Source organism: Quercus suber, unplaced genomic scaffold, assembly GCF_002906115.3.
Source record: "Quercus suber isolate HL8 unplaced genomic scaffold, Cork oak 2.0 scaffold_700, whole genome shotgun sequence".
Taxonomy (NCBI): Eukaryota; Viridiplantae; Streptophyta; class Magnoliopsida; order Fagales; family Fagaceae; genus Quercus; species Quercus suber.
In genome coordinates, this window is record NW_027070141.1 from 194,205 (window position 1) to 213,607 (window position 19,403).

The following is a 19,403-nucleotide window of genomic DNA, read 5'->3' on the forward strand; positions in this document are numbered from 1 at the left end:
AGAGCGTACCTAAACTCCGAACTCATATTATGGTAGTAAGATCAAAAGGTCCTTCCTCGAAAGGATGATATATTCATAGTTCCTAGACCATATAATTAGGTGGCGACTCCTCCCCCCCCCCCCCTTGCACCCACAGTAGCTCTTCATAGTTCCCTTGGACTGAGAAGGGAGGAGGCCCAGGGGGTGAGGTGCTAAAGGAGGAGCTTATGTTTGATGTTGATGCTGACTTGGTGGCCCTTGACGGGGCTGGACCAGGTCCAGGTGCTCAACAGCGTCAAGGTCGTAGACCGAGATTTTCACCCAGTTTGTTTGGGGCTGAGGCTTATACCAGAGAGATCGATCACAGTATAGCCGACACTCATCTTCAACATGGTCTGAAGAGACATCCTTCATCTCAATCTAGGAAGGCTCAAGTATGTTCCCTTTTCTCTTTCAATTGTCAAATCTAAATGTGTAGATATGCATGCCAACTGGTAGCCTTTTTTGATTTCATGCAAACCCCTGACAAGATTCTCTGTTGGAGAGCTTGGACCTCATTCCTATTTCGTCTCTATCACACTAGGATGAATATGATGATACCTTAGTAGTAATGTATGGGTTTGTGAAATTTTGATCTTGAGATTTTTAGTATAAGTGTGTGTGTGTGTTTTTTTTTTTTTTTTTTTTCTAGAGTTCTAGATTCAAAGGAGGAGATGAAGGAGAGAGACATAAAATATTATTGAAATAACATTTTTACCCCTATTTTTCTAACAAAAAATAGTGAGGTGAGTTACGGATGTCAAACAAAGGGAACCTTAGGTAGGTTAAGTAACACTTTTTAAATTACGGGTAGACTCAGTTAAAACCGGCTAAACCACAGGTGGAATAACTGCAATTATCTCAAGAAAATTTTTTAGTTTACATTGTACTAATAATGTAAGATTTACATTGTAGACTAAACAAATGTGTACAACTTTGTACACATTTGCAAAAGGCATGTGTACAACATTGTATATAGTTTTAGTCTATAATGTAAGGTTTACATTGATAGTATAATGTAAACTTATAATTACTCTTTTAAAAATTAAGAAAGGAATGAAAAAAAAAATTGAGATATAAGAAATTCTCAATTTCAATATGTCTTTATGGAAATGGACAAAAAAAGAAGAAGAAGTGGATTTTTAGTTAATAGTCAACATCTACACCATTTGGACAAGTTGGTATCTCCCTAAGCACATACTTGCGTAAAAAGGGGAGGGCATAGATTCAAGTTGCAAAAGCAACATTTTTTTTTAGTAAACAGTAATACTTATTAGAACATACACGAATATAATAATATTAGTATTTTAAACCGGGTTTATAATAAGTTGCAGAAGCAACATAAGTGTGTGTATGTCTAACAATTTCAAAATAATAATAATAATAATAAAACCACTGCCATAATGGTGTTAAACTAATTTTAACTTCAATGTTTCATTTGTTAGCTTTTAAAATCTTATGAGGCCAATTGACCCCTCTTAGAGCATCCACAACCGGGTTCTAAATCCTATCTTATTTTACCATCTCAAAAAATCACTTTTTCAATTATACAATACAATTTTACAATTCTCCAACATCCCAACTTTTATATCCCAATCTTACTCATTAAAATAATATTTTTACACAATAAAATAATATTTCTCACAATTACCATTATACATTACAACACATTATTTATACATTATTTATTCTTTCTCTCTCTTTCCTTCTGGTCAGAACCACAATCACGACCACCGCTGCACACCACCACCGCTGCCACCACCACCACCGGCAACCCAGAAACTACCGTCAACACCAAAAAAAAAAAAAAAAACCCAGAGAAAATCACAACAACAAATCACCATGATCGGAACCCAGAGAACAAATCAACAATGCCCAGAGAACAACAACAAATCAACAAATCACAATGCATCAACAAACCCAGCCTCGCCATCGTCATCGTCGGAACAACAAATCAACAAATCACAACAACCCAGAGAACAAACCCAGCCTCGCCATCGTCGGAACCCATCAACAATGCATCGGAACCCACCTCGCCATCGTCGGAACCCATCAACAATGCATCGGAACCCACCTCGCCATCGGAACCCATCAACAATCCATGCCGATCTCCGTGGAACGGATCTCCATCGGAACGGAACCCACCTCGCCAAACCGATCTCCATCGGAACGGAACGGAACCCATCGGAATGGATCCGGCGTGAGCTCCGATCCGGCTGGTGATTCGGCGAGAGAGAGAGGGGATGAGAAAGAAAGAAGGAAGAGAGAGAAAAGAAAGAGATAAAATGAGGGAGAGAGAAATTTGCTGGTAAAGTTATTAAAAAATATTTTTTTTTATACCATCTTGCTACAGTACCATCTTACATTTGAGATGGTACTGTAGCAAAATCTCAAATTTTTTTTAGCATTTGGGATAAAGCCTTCCCATTGCTGATAGATTTTGGGGTTTAAATGCCAAATGCTCTTAACATTTGGCATTTAGAAACCCAAATGCGGATGCTCTTAGTGTTTTCATTTTTAACGGGAACATCTATAGTTTAAATCCTCTTCCCATGGTAGGTATTGAATTATTCACACACACACACACACACACACACACACAAAATAGTGTTTAATATGATACTTTCAAAAACTAAAAAGTTATTTTGAACTACCCTCAAACGATAGGGATTAAACTGAAAATTTCCTATTTATTTATTATTAAAATATGTTGGTAGGCATCTGTTTCTTAGGGTCCGTTTAGATACAACTTATTTTACTGAAAACTGAAAATATTGTAGCAAAATAATTTTTAAATATGTGAATAGTGACGTGAAACCTATTTTTAATGCAAAAGTTGCTGAAAAGTGAAGTTTGTGGGTCTCGTAAACAGTGCACTATGCAATATACACGGGTGAAAAGTCAACAACTGCAAATTGAAAAAAAAAAAGAAAAAAAAAAAAGAACGAAATGTGATGTACAAAACGCAAACACACAACAAGTCAGATCCAAACGAGGCTTTAATAATATTTACTACTTCTTTTTCATTAAAAAAAAAAATCTCGTCAAAAAAATAAATAAAAATAATTTTTTAAAAACCAAATATAAATAAATAGGGTAAATTATAAAGTACATACTCTTAAATTTGAGGTTACTTAAATTTTACATCTTGAAAATAGAGAATTTTAATTTTATACTCTGAAGTTGATTCGATTAGTAAAAAACATATTCTCAGTTAATTTTGGCCGTTAGATGACACTTTGGCATGCTGACCTGTCTCTTTTTTTTTTTTGATTGCCAAATCAGATATACAGAATGAAGCTCGTTTCACTTGAGAGAAAAAGAAATGTTGGCAGCTTCAAAATGGCGCCATTTTGCCTAATAAGAAGAAACACAAAATACAATCAAACTCAACCACAGCAAACAAACCCAAAACCCCAGATTTTCTCTTCTACTCCTCTTGAACCCAAAACCCAGCAGCGGCTTATCGTGAACGTGAAACCATCAGCTCGATCAGATCAGATCCAAGGCGGTGGTGTCGCCAACAGTCAGTTCTCTTTTTGAGAATTGGGGTTTATAAGTTAACCAAAGCCCAAAAAACCCTTGGTCCTCTGAAAACATGAGCCAAGATTCAAAAATCCTAGGTCTCTAAAAACATGAGCCAGGATCCAGAACCTTTGGTCCTCTGAAAACATGAGCCAAAGCCCCAAAAACCCTTGGTCCTCTGAAAACATGAGCCAAGATCTAAAAATCCTAAGTCCTCTAAAAACATGAGCCAGGATCCAGAACTTTTGATCCTCTAAAAACATGAGCCAAAGCCCAAAAAACCCTTGGTCCTCTAAAAACATGAGCCAAGATCCAAAAATCCTAGGTTTCTGAAAATATAAGCCAGGATCCAGAACCTTTGGTCCTCTGAAAACATGAGCCAAGATCCAAAAATCCTAAGTCTCTGAAAACATGAGCCAGGATCGAGAACCTTTGGTCCTCTGAAAACATGAGCCAAAGCCCAAAAAACCCTTGGTCCTCTGAAAATATGAGCCAAAGCCCAAAAAACCCTTGGTCCTCTGAAAACATGACCCAAGATCCAAAAATCCTAGGTCTCTGAAAACATGAGCCAGGATCCAGAACCTTTGGTCCTCTGAAAACATGAGCCAAAGCCCAAAAAACCCTTGGTCCTCTGAAAACATGCCCCAAGATCCAGAAATCCTAGGTCTCTGAAAACATGAGCCAAGATCCAGAACCTTTGGTCCTCTAAAAACATGAGCCAAAGCCCACAAAACCCTTGGTCCTCTGAAAACATGACCCAAGATCCAAAAATCCTAGGTCTCTAAAAACATGAGCCAGGATCCAGAACCTTTGGTCCTCTAAAAACATGAGCCAGAGCCCAAAAAACCCTTGGTACTCTGAAAACATGAGCCAAGATCCAAAAATCCTAGGTCTCTGAAAATATTAGCCAGGATCCAGAACCTTTGGTCCTCTGAAAACATGAGCCAAAGCCCTAAAAACCTTTGGTCCTCTGAAAACATAAGCCAAGATCCAAAAATCCTAGGTCCTTTGAAAACATGAGCCAGGATCCAAAACTTTTGGTCCTCTAAAAACATGAGCCAAGATACTAGGTACTCTAAAAACATGAGCCAGGATCCTTGGTCCTCCATTTTTTTTTTCTTGACCTCAAGTAAGCATGTTTTGTACTCATTCAAAAAAAAAATTTGCATGCATGAACTACGTTTGGACTTGATCCTCCCACTAAGAGGTACGTAGGCAATCTCCCTCGAGATTCGGTCCACATTTTGATCCGCAACATGACTGTCTACATTTTTATCTACATACATCATACATTCACTACGGTTAAATACTGATTGCAAAGTTAGGTGTCTCTTTCATACATTTACATTCACTTTTCAAGCTTTGCCAATGAGGGGCATTCTATTGACACCCCATTTTGCAACCCGCATTTAACCTCACATGGAGGGTAAAATGGTACTTTCATCTTAGAAATATGTATCTTGATTCTGGCCATTAGATCCTTAATCTCATTTCAGTAAAATGATCTTGATGTTGTAACGATCAAATCGACTGGTCATAAGCCCTAATCGGACCACCAGATTGAAAGTTATCATCAAATCAAGTTTTAATGGCTGAGATGCACTATCACAAATTGAGTCCAACTTTATATGATTATGAATAATTGATTTCAATTGGTTATAAGTGTAATCAATTTAATATCAATGATGTGTCATAATTTAATTGGTTAGGACTACATTTTATGGTGAGGTTGCATATACTTAATTAATTAGATAGTTAAACATTAATTATTCAATGAGTAATTTGTGCAATTATCTTTTAATTAGAGTAAATTTGAAACTAATTAAGTCTGAAATTGGAGTGATTGGAGCCATTTAATGTTAATTGGGAGCTAATTTAGGACCTATTAATGTTAATTGTGCTGAAATCATTTTCTAACAAATGACCTCTTCTCACCATTTCATCAATATCTCTCAGAATATTTTGAATTTGTGAATGAGGTTAATTTTCCCAGAAACTAGACATCTGGGGCTTCAATTTGAGTACAAGAACGAGACAATTCCGATCAGAATTGAGTTAGATATGATTTTTCGAAGACGGCTCTATAGGCTGTTACAACAGCTACGGGAAAACCGAATTTTGGCTTGCTCCCCACTCCTACCAATCTCTCCATTTAATGCACTAGATTTTTCCCAATGCTAAAATGAAGTCTAAGTTCATGATCCTTGTCAACCCTCATTAAATAGCATTCCATTCATATTCCCTCCACCACTACTATATAAACCCTCCCCCTCCTTCATTTCAAAACACAAAAACTCCCATCTCTTCCCCTCTCTTGAGTTCTAGTAAAGTTGAGTAATCTTGTCATATCTTGGTCTTCCTAAGACTCAAGGTATTGAGTGAAACTCACTCTTCCTTTTCTAACTCTTCTTTTCCTCCACCCTTAGGATCTCTACCAAGAGTCTCCTCTTCCACCATATGGATCTTGCATGAATGTATAATCCCTTTCTGTAATTTGTTTCTTGTGTTGCTATGATGAGAATTTAATATTAAAGCATGATAATGATCATTTAAATTCCTTTGAATATGTTTGAATGTTCTTACTTGTTCTAATATGTTCTTCACATATTCTTGGTTGTTCATCACATGTTCATGCATAACACTAGTTTTAATCTTAAATTCACATCAAAAATATGAAAAACATGTTTGTTTCATAATTTTTTCAAATCCTTGAATCTAGGATATCACTAATCACACACATTCACTAGAATTTATTTTTCAATCCAAATGCAATGCTTAGTAAATGGAATTAGGGTTTATCACATGCACACACATTAAATTCAACATGCAAATTGATTGATATACTGAATGATATGATATGAATGTTGGCCACCATAGTCTAAAAGACCGGTTTCACTGGGCAAGGTGGGTGCCTAACACCTTCCCACCTTGTAACATAGCCTCCGAACTTAGATCAAGGGTTATTAAATCAAATACTTATCCTTGTAATTTTCAATTTTTAGATTATAACTATGATACAAAGCCATGTACTTTTATTTTAGATTGTATCTAGGACCAAAGCCATGTAATTTTCCTATGATCAATGTAAATTCAATTGAAAATTAATAAAATGAGGAATTTTTCAATTTTGGTTTTCTTATTTATCCCAATAATTAAATAAGTGTCGATCTCATTGTAAAACCCTTAATCTAAAGAGGAAAATATAACTAGTCGAACCTTCATTTTGAGAGGCAATAACACGACTCCACCCATTCACGTGGGTTTGGCCCAACATTCCATAAAAAAGGGGGTCGAGGGCGCGGTCTCTCACAGAACAAAGGCAGGCCTAATGAGAAGAAGGGAAGAGAGAGAAGGTTTGTCACATCTGGTGGGACCCACGGGTTTGAAAGTATCTACGGAATTGCCACTGGAAAGCATTTTTTGTTGTTTAAAAATAGGTCCCAAGTGATTTCAAAAAGCATTGTTTAAAAACCATATTTCCAACAACATTGTTCAAACAACACTGAACATAGATACCCTACCAAACATGTGTTTTTTTTTTTTTTTTGAACACCAGTGTTCAGTGTTTAAACACTGAACACTGGTGTTTAAAATTGGTGACCAAACAGGCTCTAAGTTTTTTGTTTGTAATGTTTCTGCTTTCACATGTTCGTTCTATGCAACCTCTTTTTCATATGTTTTAAGCCCCATGAGTTCTTGTTCACCTTTTAACATGTTCGTTTGTCTTTAACATACTTAGATTAGGGTTTTGTGTTCGTTTTTTGCCTTGATGTCATGAACATGCATTCACATGCCCATTCATGATGCCATAGGTGCTAAGATACTGCATAATAAGTAAGGTAAGTCATGCATTTACATGAACATGCATGTTGTTTGTTTAATCCTCCTTTGACACATGTATCACCTTGTCTATAATATGATTTCCTTACTATGATGATATGTTTGTTGCCATGCTTGGGTGGCTGCTTTGTTTTAGATGTATGATAGGTTCTCACATGATAGATGAATGCTAGGGTTTCTTTGATATTTTGGATTCTCTTTTTTTTTTTTTTTTTGGATAGATGGACAAGTATGTTTTGTTTGGGATGAAAGGTGCCATGTTGTATGCTTAGATGTATGCTAGTGTGTGTGTGTGTGTGTGAGTATAGATGCAAGTGTTGATTAAGATGTAAGACATAATAATAGGAGGCTAACCTTAGGATTTGGCGATCTTGGGTGCTTAACACCTTCCCAAGAGCGTACCTAAACTCCGAACTCATATTATGGTAGTAAGATCAAAAGGTCCTTCCTCGAAAGGACGATATATTCATAGTTCCTAGACCATATAATTAGGTGGCGACTCCCCCCCCCCCCTTGCGCCCACAGTAGCTCTTTATAGTTCCCTTGGACTGAGAAGGAAGAAGGCCCGGGGGGTGAGGCGCTAAAGGAGGAGCTTATGTTTGATGTTGATGCTGACTTGGTGGCCCTTGACGGGGCTGGACCAGGTCCAGGTGCTCAACGGTGTCGAGGTCGTAGACCGAGATTTTCACCCAGTTTGTTTGGGGCTGAGGCTTATACTGGAGAGATCGATCATAGTATAGCTGACACTCATCTTCAGCATGGTCTGAAGAGACATCCTTCATCTCAATCTCGGAAGACTCAAGTATGTTCCCTTTTCTTTTTCAATTGTCAAATCTAAATGTGTAGATATGCATGCCAACTGGTAGCTTTTTTTGATTTCAAATGCAAACCCCTGACAAGATTCTCTGTTGGAGAGCTTGGACCTCATTCCTCGTTTGTCTCTATCACAGCAGGATGAATATGATGATACCTTAGTAGTAATGTATGGGTTTGTGAAATTTTGATCTTGAGATTTTTAGTGTAAGTGTTTTTTTTTTTTTTTTCTTCTAGAGTTCTAGATTCAAAGGAGGAGATGAAGGAGAGAGACATAAAATATTATTGAAATAACATTTTTACCCCTATTTTTCTAACAAAAAATAGTGAGATGAGTTACGGATGTCAAACAAAGGGAACCTTAGGTGGGTTAAGTAACACTTTTTAAATTACGGGTAGACTCAGTTAAAACTGACTAAACCACAAGTGGGTTAACTGCAATTATCTCAAGAAAATTTTTTAGTTTACATTGTACTAATAATGTAAGATTTACATTGTAGACTAAACAAATGTGTAAAACTTTGTACACATTTGCAAAAGGCATGTGTACAACATTGTATACAGTTTTAGTCTATAATGTAAGGTTTACATTGATAGTATAGTGTAAACTTATAATTAATCTTTTAAAAATTAAGAAAGGAATGAAAAAAAAAATTGAGAGATAAGAAATTCTCAATTTCAATATGTCTTTATGGAAATGGACAAAAAAAGAAGAAGTGGATTTTTAGTTAATAGTCAACATCTACACCATTTGGACAAGTTGGTATCTCCCTAAGCACATACTTGGGTAAAAAGGGGAGGGCATAGATTCAAGTTGCAAAAGCAACATTTTTTTTTAGTAAACAGTAATACTTATTAGAACATACACGAAAATAATAATATTAGTATTTTAAACCGGGTTTATAATAAGTTGCAGAAGCAACATAAGTGTGTGTATGTCTAACAATTTCAAAATAATAATAATAATAATAAAACCACTGCCGTAATGGTGTTAAACTAATTTTAACTTCAATGTTTCATTTGCTATCTTTTAAAAACTTATGAGGCCAATTGACCCCTCTTAGTGTTTTCATTTTTAACGGGAACATCTATAGTTTAAATCCTCTTCCCATGGTAGGTATTGAATTATTCACACACACACACATATACAAAATAGTGTTTAATATGATACTTTCAAAAACTAAAAAGTTATTTTGAACTACCCTCAAATGATAGGGATTAAACTGAAAATTTCCTATTTATTTATTATTAAAATGTGCTAGTAGGCATCTGTTTCTTAGGGTCTGTTTAGATACAACTTATTTTACAAAAAACTGAAAACACTGTAACAAAATAATTTTTAAATATGTGAATAGTGATGTGAAACCTATTTTTAATGAAAAAGTTGCTGAAAAGTGAAGCTTGTGGATCTCGTAAACAGTGCATTATGCAATGTACACAGGTAAAAAGTCAACAACTGCAGATTGAAAAAAAAAAAAGAATGAAACGTGATATACAAAACGCGGACACGCAACAAGTCAGATCCAAACGAGGCTTTAATAATATTTACTACTTCTTTTTCATTAAAAAAAAAAAGTCTCATAAAAAAATAAATAAAAATAATTTTTCAAAAACCAAATATAAATAAATAAGGTAAATCACAAAGTACATGCTCTTAAATTTGAGGTTACTTAAATTTTACATCTTGAAAATAGAGAATTTTAATTTTATACTTTGAAGTTTGATTCGATTAGTAAAAACATATTCTCAGTTAATTTTGGCAGTTAGATGACACTTTGGCATGCTGACCTGTCTCTTTTTTTTTTTTTGGTAGCCAAATCAGATATACAGAATGAAGCTCGTTTCACTTGAGAGAAAAAGAAATGTTGGCAGCTTCAAAATGGCGCCATTTTGCCTAATAAGAAGAAACACAAAATACAATCAAACTCAACCACAGCAAACAAACCCAAAACCCCAGATTTTCTCTTCTACTCCTCTTGAACCCAAAACCCAGCAGCGGCTTATCGTGAACGTGAAACCATCAGCTCGATCAGATCAGATCCAAGGCGGTGGTGTCGCCAACAGTCAGTTCTCTTTTTGAGAATTGGGGTTTATAAGTTATAACCTCTCAACTCAACTGTGCATTCATGTAATGTTTACAATCTGGGGTTTTGGGTTTGTTTTGCTGTGGTTGAGTTTGGAAATTGTGACGTGAAACGTACGGTGTCATAAGTTTGATTGTATTGTGTTGTGTGTTTGGCGAAACGGCGCCGTTTGACATAGTTATTTGGCAAAAATAAGCAAACACGTCAGCCTGCCAGAGTGTCATTTAACCGCGAAAACTAATCGAGTTGTGTTTTAGCTAACAGGACCTTTCATACCGTATAATCAAAATTATCAAATTTTACTGTGTAAAATTCACGTAATTTCAATTTCTCGGATGTAATTTACAATTTAGTCCAATAAATAAATTGTGCTGGTATTTCTTAAACAAAAATTATTAGAGTGTGAGAGAGGAAGAGTAGTGCTTAACTGCTGAGAAGTCCTGTAGAATTTTCGACTCTCTTCTCTTGTAGCCTGCACGCTTGTTCCTTTTAACGTTTCTTCTTTATTCAATCCATGAAGGTATGAAGTATCCTCTCTCTCTCTCTCTCTCTATATCTCTCTCTCACCAAAAGTTCTTTGTCATTACATTTCTTTGTTTCCCTCATAAAACTTTGTCTCTCTTATTATCCTGCACTTGAACATGCTAGCAAGTTGTTTGATGAAATGCCCAAGAGACATAATTTACGTCTTGTCTTGTCGTTCTATTTTTATCTCATATAGCCTGTCATAGAAGCACTTCTGGGCCTACTTTTTTTCCTTCTCTGTTGTCAAATTCATACCTTTAAAGCAATGCCTGTCTTTGACGGGAGATGTTTTTGTTAATGTTTCATCAGATGGAAGATTTGTTGAAGAACAAAATGTTTGCAACCCATGCCATCGCTGCGGCATCTTCGGTTACATTAGGCACTGCTCTCACTTACCCTCTTGACACTATCAAAGTCCTTGTCCAGGTTCTCTGTCTTTTCCTCCATGTTCATTTCATAGAAGTTTTATAATGTTTCATTCTTAAGTTTTGCTTCTAGCCAGGTCCTCATCTCTCTATTTCATGAACAGGTTGGTTCGGGTCCCGGTAAACAATTGACTCCTGCTCAGGTTTTAGATAGAGTTCGATCTTTATCTGGAAATTCAGGTGACTCTTTTAATTTTTGTGTTAACTCTTATTAATGGGATATGGTGTTGTACATATCAGGATGCTCTTTATGAATTGTTTGAAAATTTCGGTTTCATTATTATTTTTGGTGTTTGTAATATGACTTCTGGTGTAGAATTTTTAAATTGGGGTCTTTTGAAATTTGAAGGAGCATAAAATGAAAGTTGCTTATTAAAAGTAAAAAGAAAAACTCTTTTTGCCTTTGCTCGATGAGAAATTTATCTTCCCTCCTGATAAATTTGCATGCATGTATGGGTGGTGGAGAGGGAGAGATAGATCCATTTTCAATCGGTTGACAAGTGCATCATGAAAATTATTGTTGGATTTTGTGGAGGATGTGCATTGTGCTGTTCTAGCCTTTTTGGTTTCAAACCACAATGTGAGAATTTGATGAACAAGTAAAGCTCAACATTTGATTCTGTGAACCATGCTAAAAAATGATGTGTTGTTTTCTCTTTGTAGGATTGCACTAAGGACTGGTTATGTAGTTTTTGAATTTGATTAGATTTTCATGGCAGAGGATTAATCCCATCGATGCTGTAATAGTTTTGATGAGAATAGAGATGCAACAAGAAAATAGGGGAACACTTGAATGACACATGATGAAAGTGCAAGAGCAGTACAATACTTATAATTATGAAGTTTGTTAGAATAATACTTAACTGATTAAATTCATCTTATTTTATAAGCTTAAGTTTTGAGGACTATTGATAGTTTATTATGGTATTAGAGCAAGGACTCCTCAGTTAAAAATTTCATGTGTTACTTGGACCCCACTTATTAAGGGAGAGCATTAGAATAATGTTTAAGTGATTAAAGTCGCCTTTTCTTATATTCTTAAACTTTTGGGGCTAGTGGTAGTTTATCAAGGATTGCTGTTTTAAAATATACTTTCCGTTCTCCTTACTCCTTTCTCTTCATGCATTCTTTTTCTATTATTAAAATTAAGTTATGTATTCTTTTCACTTTTCTTTATAACTCTTATATACTAAGTGAAGTTTTGCTTGTCGTGAACATTATAGGTTTGTACAGTGGTTTTGGGTGGTTGGCTTCGGGGAAAATTTTAGGTTTGGGAGCGCGCTTTGGGATCTATGAAATATTGACTGCTTTTTATAAAGGTACCACTTGAGTTTTCTTTATGTATATGGTGTATTTAAATTTGTCTTATATGTGAAGGTTGGTTGATCAATTAGTGCCTACTTAGTGTTTATCATATGCATGTGGCATGTCTATCTCCATATCATAATTGGAAATAAGCATGAAAACCATATCATTGCACTATTCTATTTCTAGAAGCAGCTATTGTCTTTTTAAATAAAGTAGTGTAAGTTAGAAAAATCATCAATATTGTGTTAATTGAGTTTTCAAACAAATAAAACTATTTTGGGACATCCCAAAGTGGTGGGAGTATTTTGTTTAAAATTATATTACCTAAAAAAACATTGAAATTTCATTATTTATACTAATTCTTTTAATGATCTACCATAATCTTATAAGTTAAGGGAAAAGAAAAAAAAAATCAGTCTTACACAATAGGTAGTCGTCATGTAATTTTACATATGAATTTCAATTAAACAGTGCAGAGCACAAGCATGAGCTATATGCTACAAGGTGAGTAGCTTGCCCATGACTTATTTGGGCAAGCCACTTGGAGCCCATTATAAGGATTCATTGATATGGAACCCTATTATAGAAAAGATGGAAAGGTAGCTCTTTGGTTGGAAACACCTATATCTATCAAAAGGTGGCAGGCTTACTTTATTAAAGAGTACTCTCTCTAGTCGTCCCACCTATTTTTAACCTTGTTTACTATACCCCAAGCAGTGGCAGCTAGATTAGAAAGGATTTAGAGGAATTTCCTTTGGGGAGCCTCTAAGGATGTTTTTAAATATCAATTGGTTGCTTGGGAGAAGGTTTGTTTGCCATTGGAGGAAGGTGGTGTGGGGATCCGGAGGGTTGTTTTGTTTAACCTAGCTTTGCTTGGTAAGTGGTTATGGCGTTTTGGGATGGAAATTAATAGGTTATGGCTTCAGGTTGTAGCAACCAAGTATGGTGAGGCTAGAGGAGGCTAGTGCACTAGAATTGTAAGAGGTACTCATGGGTGTGGGATGTGGAAGAGCATTAGAGAAAGAGCAGATAAATTCTTTGGTTAGATAAGTGTATAATGTGGGGGAGGGTCATCGTATTATTTTTTGGCTTGATCCTTAGTGCGGGATTACTCCTTTAAAGGAGCTTTTTCCTGATCTGTTTCGTTCTTTGTCTAAAGAAGCTTGGATTTCTGATCTCATTGTATCTACTTTAGAAGGGGAAAGTAGGAGCTAGAATTTTCAATTCCGTAAAGCTCCTCAGGATAGGGAGCAAGAAAATGTTTTTTCTTTCATTGAGTTTCTTTATTCTTCTATGCCAAGGGGTGAGGGGGATGATAATTTGACTTGGAAGTTGACTAAGACGGGGTTGTTTGATGTGCACTCTTACTATAAGTTGTTATCTGGTCCTCTCACTGAGATTTTTCCTTGGGAGTGTATTTGGCGTGCAAAGGTGCTAAAAGTGTCTTTCTTTTTATAAACAACAACTAGGGATAGGATACTCACCATTGATAATCTAGTTAAGAGAGGTTCGTCCTTGGTTAATAGGTGTTGTTTATGTTATTGTGATGGAGAATCTGTGGATCATCTTCTACTCCACTACAAGTTTTCTCATGCATTATGGAGTGCAATTTTTGAGGTATTCAGGATTCAATGGGTAATGCCAAAGACAGTTTGCTCTCTCCTCTTTGCTTGGAGAAACTGGTTTGGCAAGCACTTGTCAACCATATGGAAAATGGTCCCCAGCATGTTTAATGTGATTGGTTTGGAAGGAGCGTAATACACACATCTTTGAAGACAATGAGAGACCTTTAGATCTCTTAAAAGCTCTTCTCCTGGGTACTTTGTTTCAGTGGGTGCATGTTTGGGGGTTTACGAATTGTATTTCCATTTCTAAATTCTTACTCTCTATTAGGTTAAATTTTTGAACTTGTTGTATCTTTTCTTGATCGAAATGTTCATTATTGTGAACATGTTGTTCAGCTATTTCAAATAAAAGTTTTATTGCCTATCCAAAAAAAAAAAAGGTACCTAATGAGTTTTGAACCTAAAACTTCACCCTACACCCATTTTTAAGGGAGAAAGAAGTGTTATTTGAATCAATGCTCATTGGCTAGAAAAACTTATAGCCATTAAGTTCGCATAAAAGAAATTTGGTTAAAGGAATTATTAGATTTGATATGTTTGAGAAATCTAGATCATGTTATGATAAAATTCTTGATGGATGGATTTTAACATGTCCTCTTTGGGATGTTAATGGGATCTAGCTCAATTATCACCTCTTCACCCCTTAAGAAAAGTCTAGAGAGTATTCTCGTGGATTTGAGAAGCACCTAGTGCATGTTTATTTCTGATGAAATGAAAATTTTGTTGCAGATAATAATTTAGAAGAATATGGATCAAGGTAAAAGAAAGCAAGAGAAGGCAAACATTACTTATTATGAGGCTATTCTAGGTACAATGACTAATTAGTGTTAAAGATCCTATAAATGTCTCATTCTTTTTTGGATAGCAGTCTGGAGGAAGATTCTTACTTGCAATAATCTTTTCAACTGAGGTTTCTCTTTAGCTGGTTGGTGTTGCAAATACTGGTGTAGTGGGGAGGCAATAGATCATTTGTTGATCCATTGTGATGTTGCATATGTCTTATGGAGCCTAGTCTTTAGAGCTTTAGGGATTCAGTGGGTGTTAATTGAAGAGTAGTTGCTCTCTTTTTTGGGAGGAGGAATTGGTTCAAGAAGCACTCATCAGATTTTAGAACTTTGTCTTGTTATGTTTGATGTGACTATTGTAGAATGAATGAAATAGTCACATTTTTTAAGACACAAAAAGATTAAGGATCAGTTGTGAACAGTACTTCTCTAATACCCATGAATAATACTTTAAATAAAAAAATTGTTGCATCAAGAAAATAGGCTTCTGGGCATCACACCTATATTTTTTATGAAACTCACCTTGGATTAGGATTGCTTCACACAAACATCAAATAACATAATAAAACGCAAAATAAGACTCAATGGATGATTACAGAATACCAAAGTGCTCCTCAAATAAACCAATTTAAAATAAAACCATCTCCTTGTTGTCAGCATTATCAAGCTTCTATACTGAGTGACGCAGTATGAAGATATGACCTGATCCATCAGCAAGACCCTAGGCGTACCTCTGGTTAAAATTGGCGACTAGCAGATTCAGTTCTTAAGCAAGTTCACCCTGCTTCTTCCTAAAAATCTATAATCTGCAACCTGAACCCAATAAGCATCACCACCTGGAGTTAACTTGGAATCACCCCCAACCTTATGGAGAATATTCCAATACAACTTTATTTATCAAATTCAACATGTCCCCTAATGTCTTTCTGGAGCCTTTAAGTAGAGCTTCTAAGTTTACAAAAAATAAGAAACAATATAATAAAAAAGGAGTTTCAGATTGGGGTGGCTAGTGTACAAAAGGAGTTTCAGATCCTTATGGTGTCAGCCTTTGGAGAACCATAAGACAAGGCTGGTCAGCTTTTTCTAAATCCATTCAATTCAAGGTTGGTGCTGGTAATAGAATTAAATTTTGGCATCATGTGTGGTGTGGGGGTTGTACTCTTCAGCAGGCCTTTCTGACCATTTGAAAATCTTAAATCAAACACAACCTTGAAAGAGAACAACCTATTAAAATCCTTAAAAATTATCCTCATCAAATCTCACAGTAAATCATGAACCAAATTGTATTCTCCCCTATTTTAGTTAAATAATCTGTTGCTTTAAAATTATCCTTCTATATATGCACAATATTATCTTCTAATTATGAATAGTTCTCCAAATTTGGGGCATGCATGTGGATTTTATAAATTATATATTGCTGAAATTATTTTTGCTAACTCTGACAAAAGGTTTTTTCCTGGCAGATGGTCGAGAAGACAATTTTGTCTATGTCTCTGAGGCCCTTATGGCAGGCATTGTAGCTGGTGCTGCAGAATCACTCATAAGCTCTCCATTTGAACTTTTTAAACTTCGTGAACAGGTTAAATCTGCTTCTCGCATTCCAACCTCAACCTCTGTTACAGAAAAGGGACCTGGTTCACCTTTGATTGCAAGATTACTACATGGATTCTCTCCCGACAAGAGGGCACTGAACCAATCTGTAAGCCTTTTGTCCACCCTAGCAACCAAACATCCCAATATGATGGGTGCTTTACAGGCGTACCCATGGATGATTACTGGGTCTGGGAGGCCACCATCTGTCTGTGATGTTAGTAGGCCTTTGGATGTCATCTCTTTGGAAGGATGGAGTGCATTATGGAGAGGTATTCGGTCAGGAGTTGTTCGAGATTCCGTTTTCAGTGGCATATTCTTTTCTAGCTGGCAATTTCTTCACCAAGCAATGCTTGACTGGAAAGCAGTTGGAATGGATCCTTTGCCCAGGTTTAAAATTCATCCCTCATTAATCTGTGTCTTGAGATTTAATTCCAGGGCACTCCCTTTTATATGTTCACTTCTGGCTCTTTCTTATGAGAGCTACTCATCTTTGGTATCTTTTCATTGCTTATAACATTTGATTGGTGAACAAATAGGTTGATTTAAGAGAAAAAAAGAAAATGGAACTGATGCTGAACAGTCCACTTAGCTGAGCATCTTTTAACCCCTTGTATGATGTAGAGATTGAATTCCATTTACATCACCATGTTAAAGTTAGTCTCCAAGTATCTGTCTTGTCTGGACTTGCAGTAAATGGATAACGTGCAGACATGGATTGTGACCTGTCTGCACGTGCACATTTTATAGATTAGTTTTTATACTATAAGAAATTATTTTTCATTAAGCATATATTTATCAAAAAAAAAAAAAAAATTCATTAAGCATATATATTGTAAGGATTTGAGAAACATATTTTTTGAACTCTCCAATTAATTTATTATTGTAAAACACTTTGTGATCTGGATTGAAGCATTACATGCCATCTTCTGGCCTTGTCTGATTGGAAGCTGGTGGCATGTTTTGCTTAACTGGATACACATTTCTCCTGCATGCAACAGATGTTAGCTTTATTGAAGCCTAAAAGTTGGGCAATTAATGTGTGTGTGTGTGTGTGTGTGTGTAGATTTAGGCAAATAATTAAAAATGCCTTTTGCTTTCTTTAAATATGTATCTTATGCTAGCTTGCTGATGTGTTATGCGTTAGTCTCAATTTTATTCTTTTGATCTTTTATTTGTTAATGTTATCTGTTTCTTGTTTGTTATACTTGGTCTGTTACATTTATATTTTTATTTCCCTTGCTTATTCATTCTTGCTTCCCTTATTAGGTTTTCTTATTGTGTCTGCCCTGATTTATAAAGTACAAAGAATTTTTACTACCCATCATAAAAGATTCCAACATTAATTCATGGGTTGTAAACTGAAACTTGAGAATGTACATGTGCTGTTTATGCTTGTGTTTGTGGTAATCTGTTTGAAACATTTCTTTTACTGTGGAATCTTAGCATGGACATGAGGTGCATGCGCCTATGCATCGTTATAGACTTATGATTAACTCTTGAATTTAAATTTTGGGTTGTGGTTTTCCAAAATTTATTGATTTAGCGTGATTACCAGTCCAACTCATCTATATTTGGTCATATTGGTTCCTTTTGAGTTGTCGAGGTGATCCTTGATGTTCTCATCTGACCATTTGACCAGCATCCGAGTAATTTGCTAGTTGGTGACAACTTGAGCAAACCACCACTTAGACTTTATTTTGAATCTATTGCACCATTGGGTTAAAGTAATTTCTCAATTTTCTTCCCTGATAAGATTTCAGGAATCATCTGATTATTTACATAAGATGTCTAACCCTCATTTAGTAGCATCCATATCTGAAATTTTTGTCAAGTCATGTTTCCTTTTTTCCTGAAGTGAAATTGCTCTCACTTAGGTCAGATGAAGAAATTGGGCCACTGTCTCCTTTAGCTGTTAGTCTTGCAGCTGGGTTTTCTGGTTCTGTAGCTGCTGCAGCTTCTCATTGTTTTGACACTGCAAAAACCCGAACACAATGTATTGTGCTGCCCAAGGTATGTTACTTATTATTGAAACAGTTTCTATACTTCCTTGATTATACTACAAACATCCTGATTATATTTTTCTACCACTTGATACTGAGAAAATGGTGTCTATTTCATTTGTTGCCATGTGACTTCATTTCCTTTATTGTATACCACGTAATACTGGTATTCATATGCAATATGATGCTCAATGTGTGCTTTTTGTGCTGAGAAAATAGTTTAATCAGAAATGTCATCTATCCTCATCCTTGTGTGTGTATGTGTTTGTTTGTGCTTGCACAGGGGGACCAAACCCTTATGGGCCCAACAAAATCAATCAATCCTAGGGTGGGTGGATTAGATAACAGAAAGATGGGCTCTTAAGAAAAGTTTTGAAATTTCAATTTTATAAACCCTTTAAATTTTGCATAATGGTATATCTTTATTTTCTTGATCATTTTTTCTTTCTCTTTGGACCAAAAGAAAAAATCATTTTCTTTTTTTTTTCCCCTCTTTCCAAGCAACATAAGGGAGAGTACTCCCATCACTTTGCCATCTTTCACCTTCTCTCCTCTCTTCATCTCCATCCCTCATTCTTTCCACCCTCTCTTACCAAATATAGAAGAAATGTGTTCTAGTCCATAAACAATAACAAAATTAAATCAAACACAACCTTGAAAGAGAACAACCTATTAAAATCCTTAAAAATTATCCTCATCAAATCTCACAGTAAATCATGAACCAAATTGTATTCTCCCCTATTTTAGTTAAATAATCTGTTGCTTTAAAATTATCCTTCTATATATGCACAATATTATCTTCTAATTATGAATAGTTCTCCAAATTTGGGGCATGCATGTGGATTTTATAAATTATATATTG

At 35.6% G+C, this 19,403-nt stretch overlaps 1 protein-coding gene across 1 annotated transcript; it reads left to right on the top strand.

Moving 5' to 3' along the window:
- Positions 1–10,658: 10,658 nt before the first annotated feature.
- On the top strand, positions 10,659–18,937 carry LOC112012337 (uncharacterized). The gene is made up of 6 exons (XM_024044728.2): positions 10,659–10,800; positions 11,115–11,231; positions 11,335–11,410; positions 12,454–12,549; positions 16,412–16,928; positions 18,416–18,937. The coding sequence occupies exons 1-6, from the start codon at positions 10,795–10,797 to the stop codon at positions 18,750–18,752; spliced, it is 1,149 nt and encodes a 382-aa protein (XP_023900496.2). The 5' UTR covers positions 10,659–10,794; the 3' UTR covers positions 18,753–18,937.
- Positions 18,938–19,403: the final 466 nt, after the last annotated feature.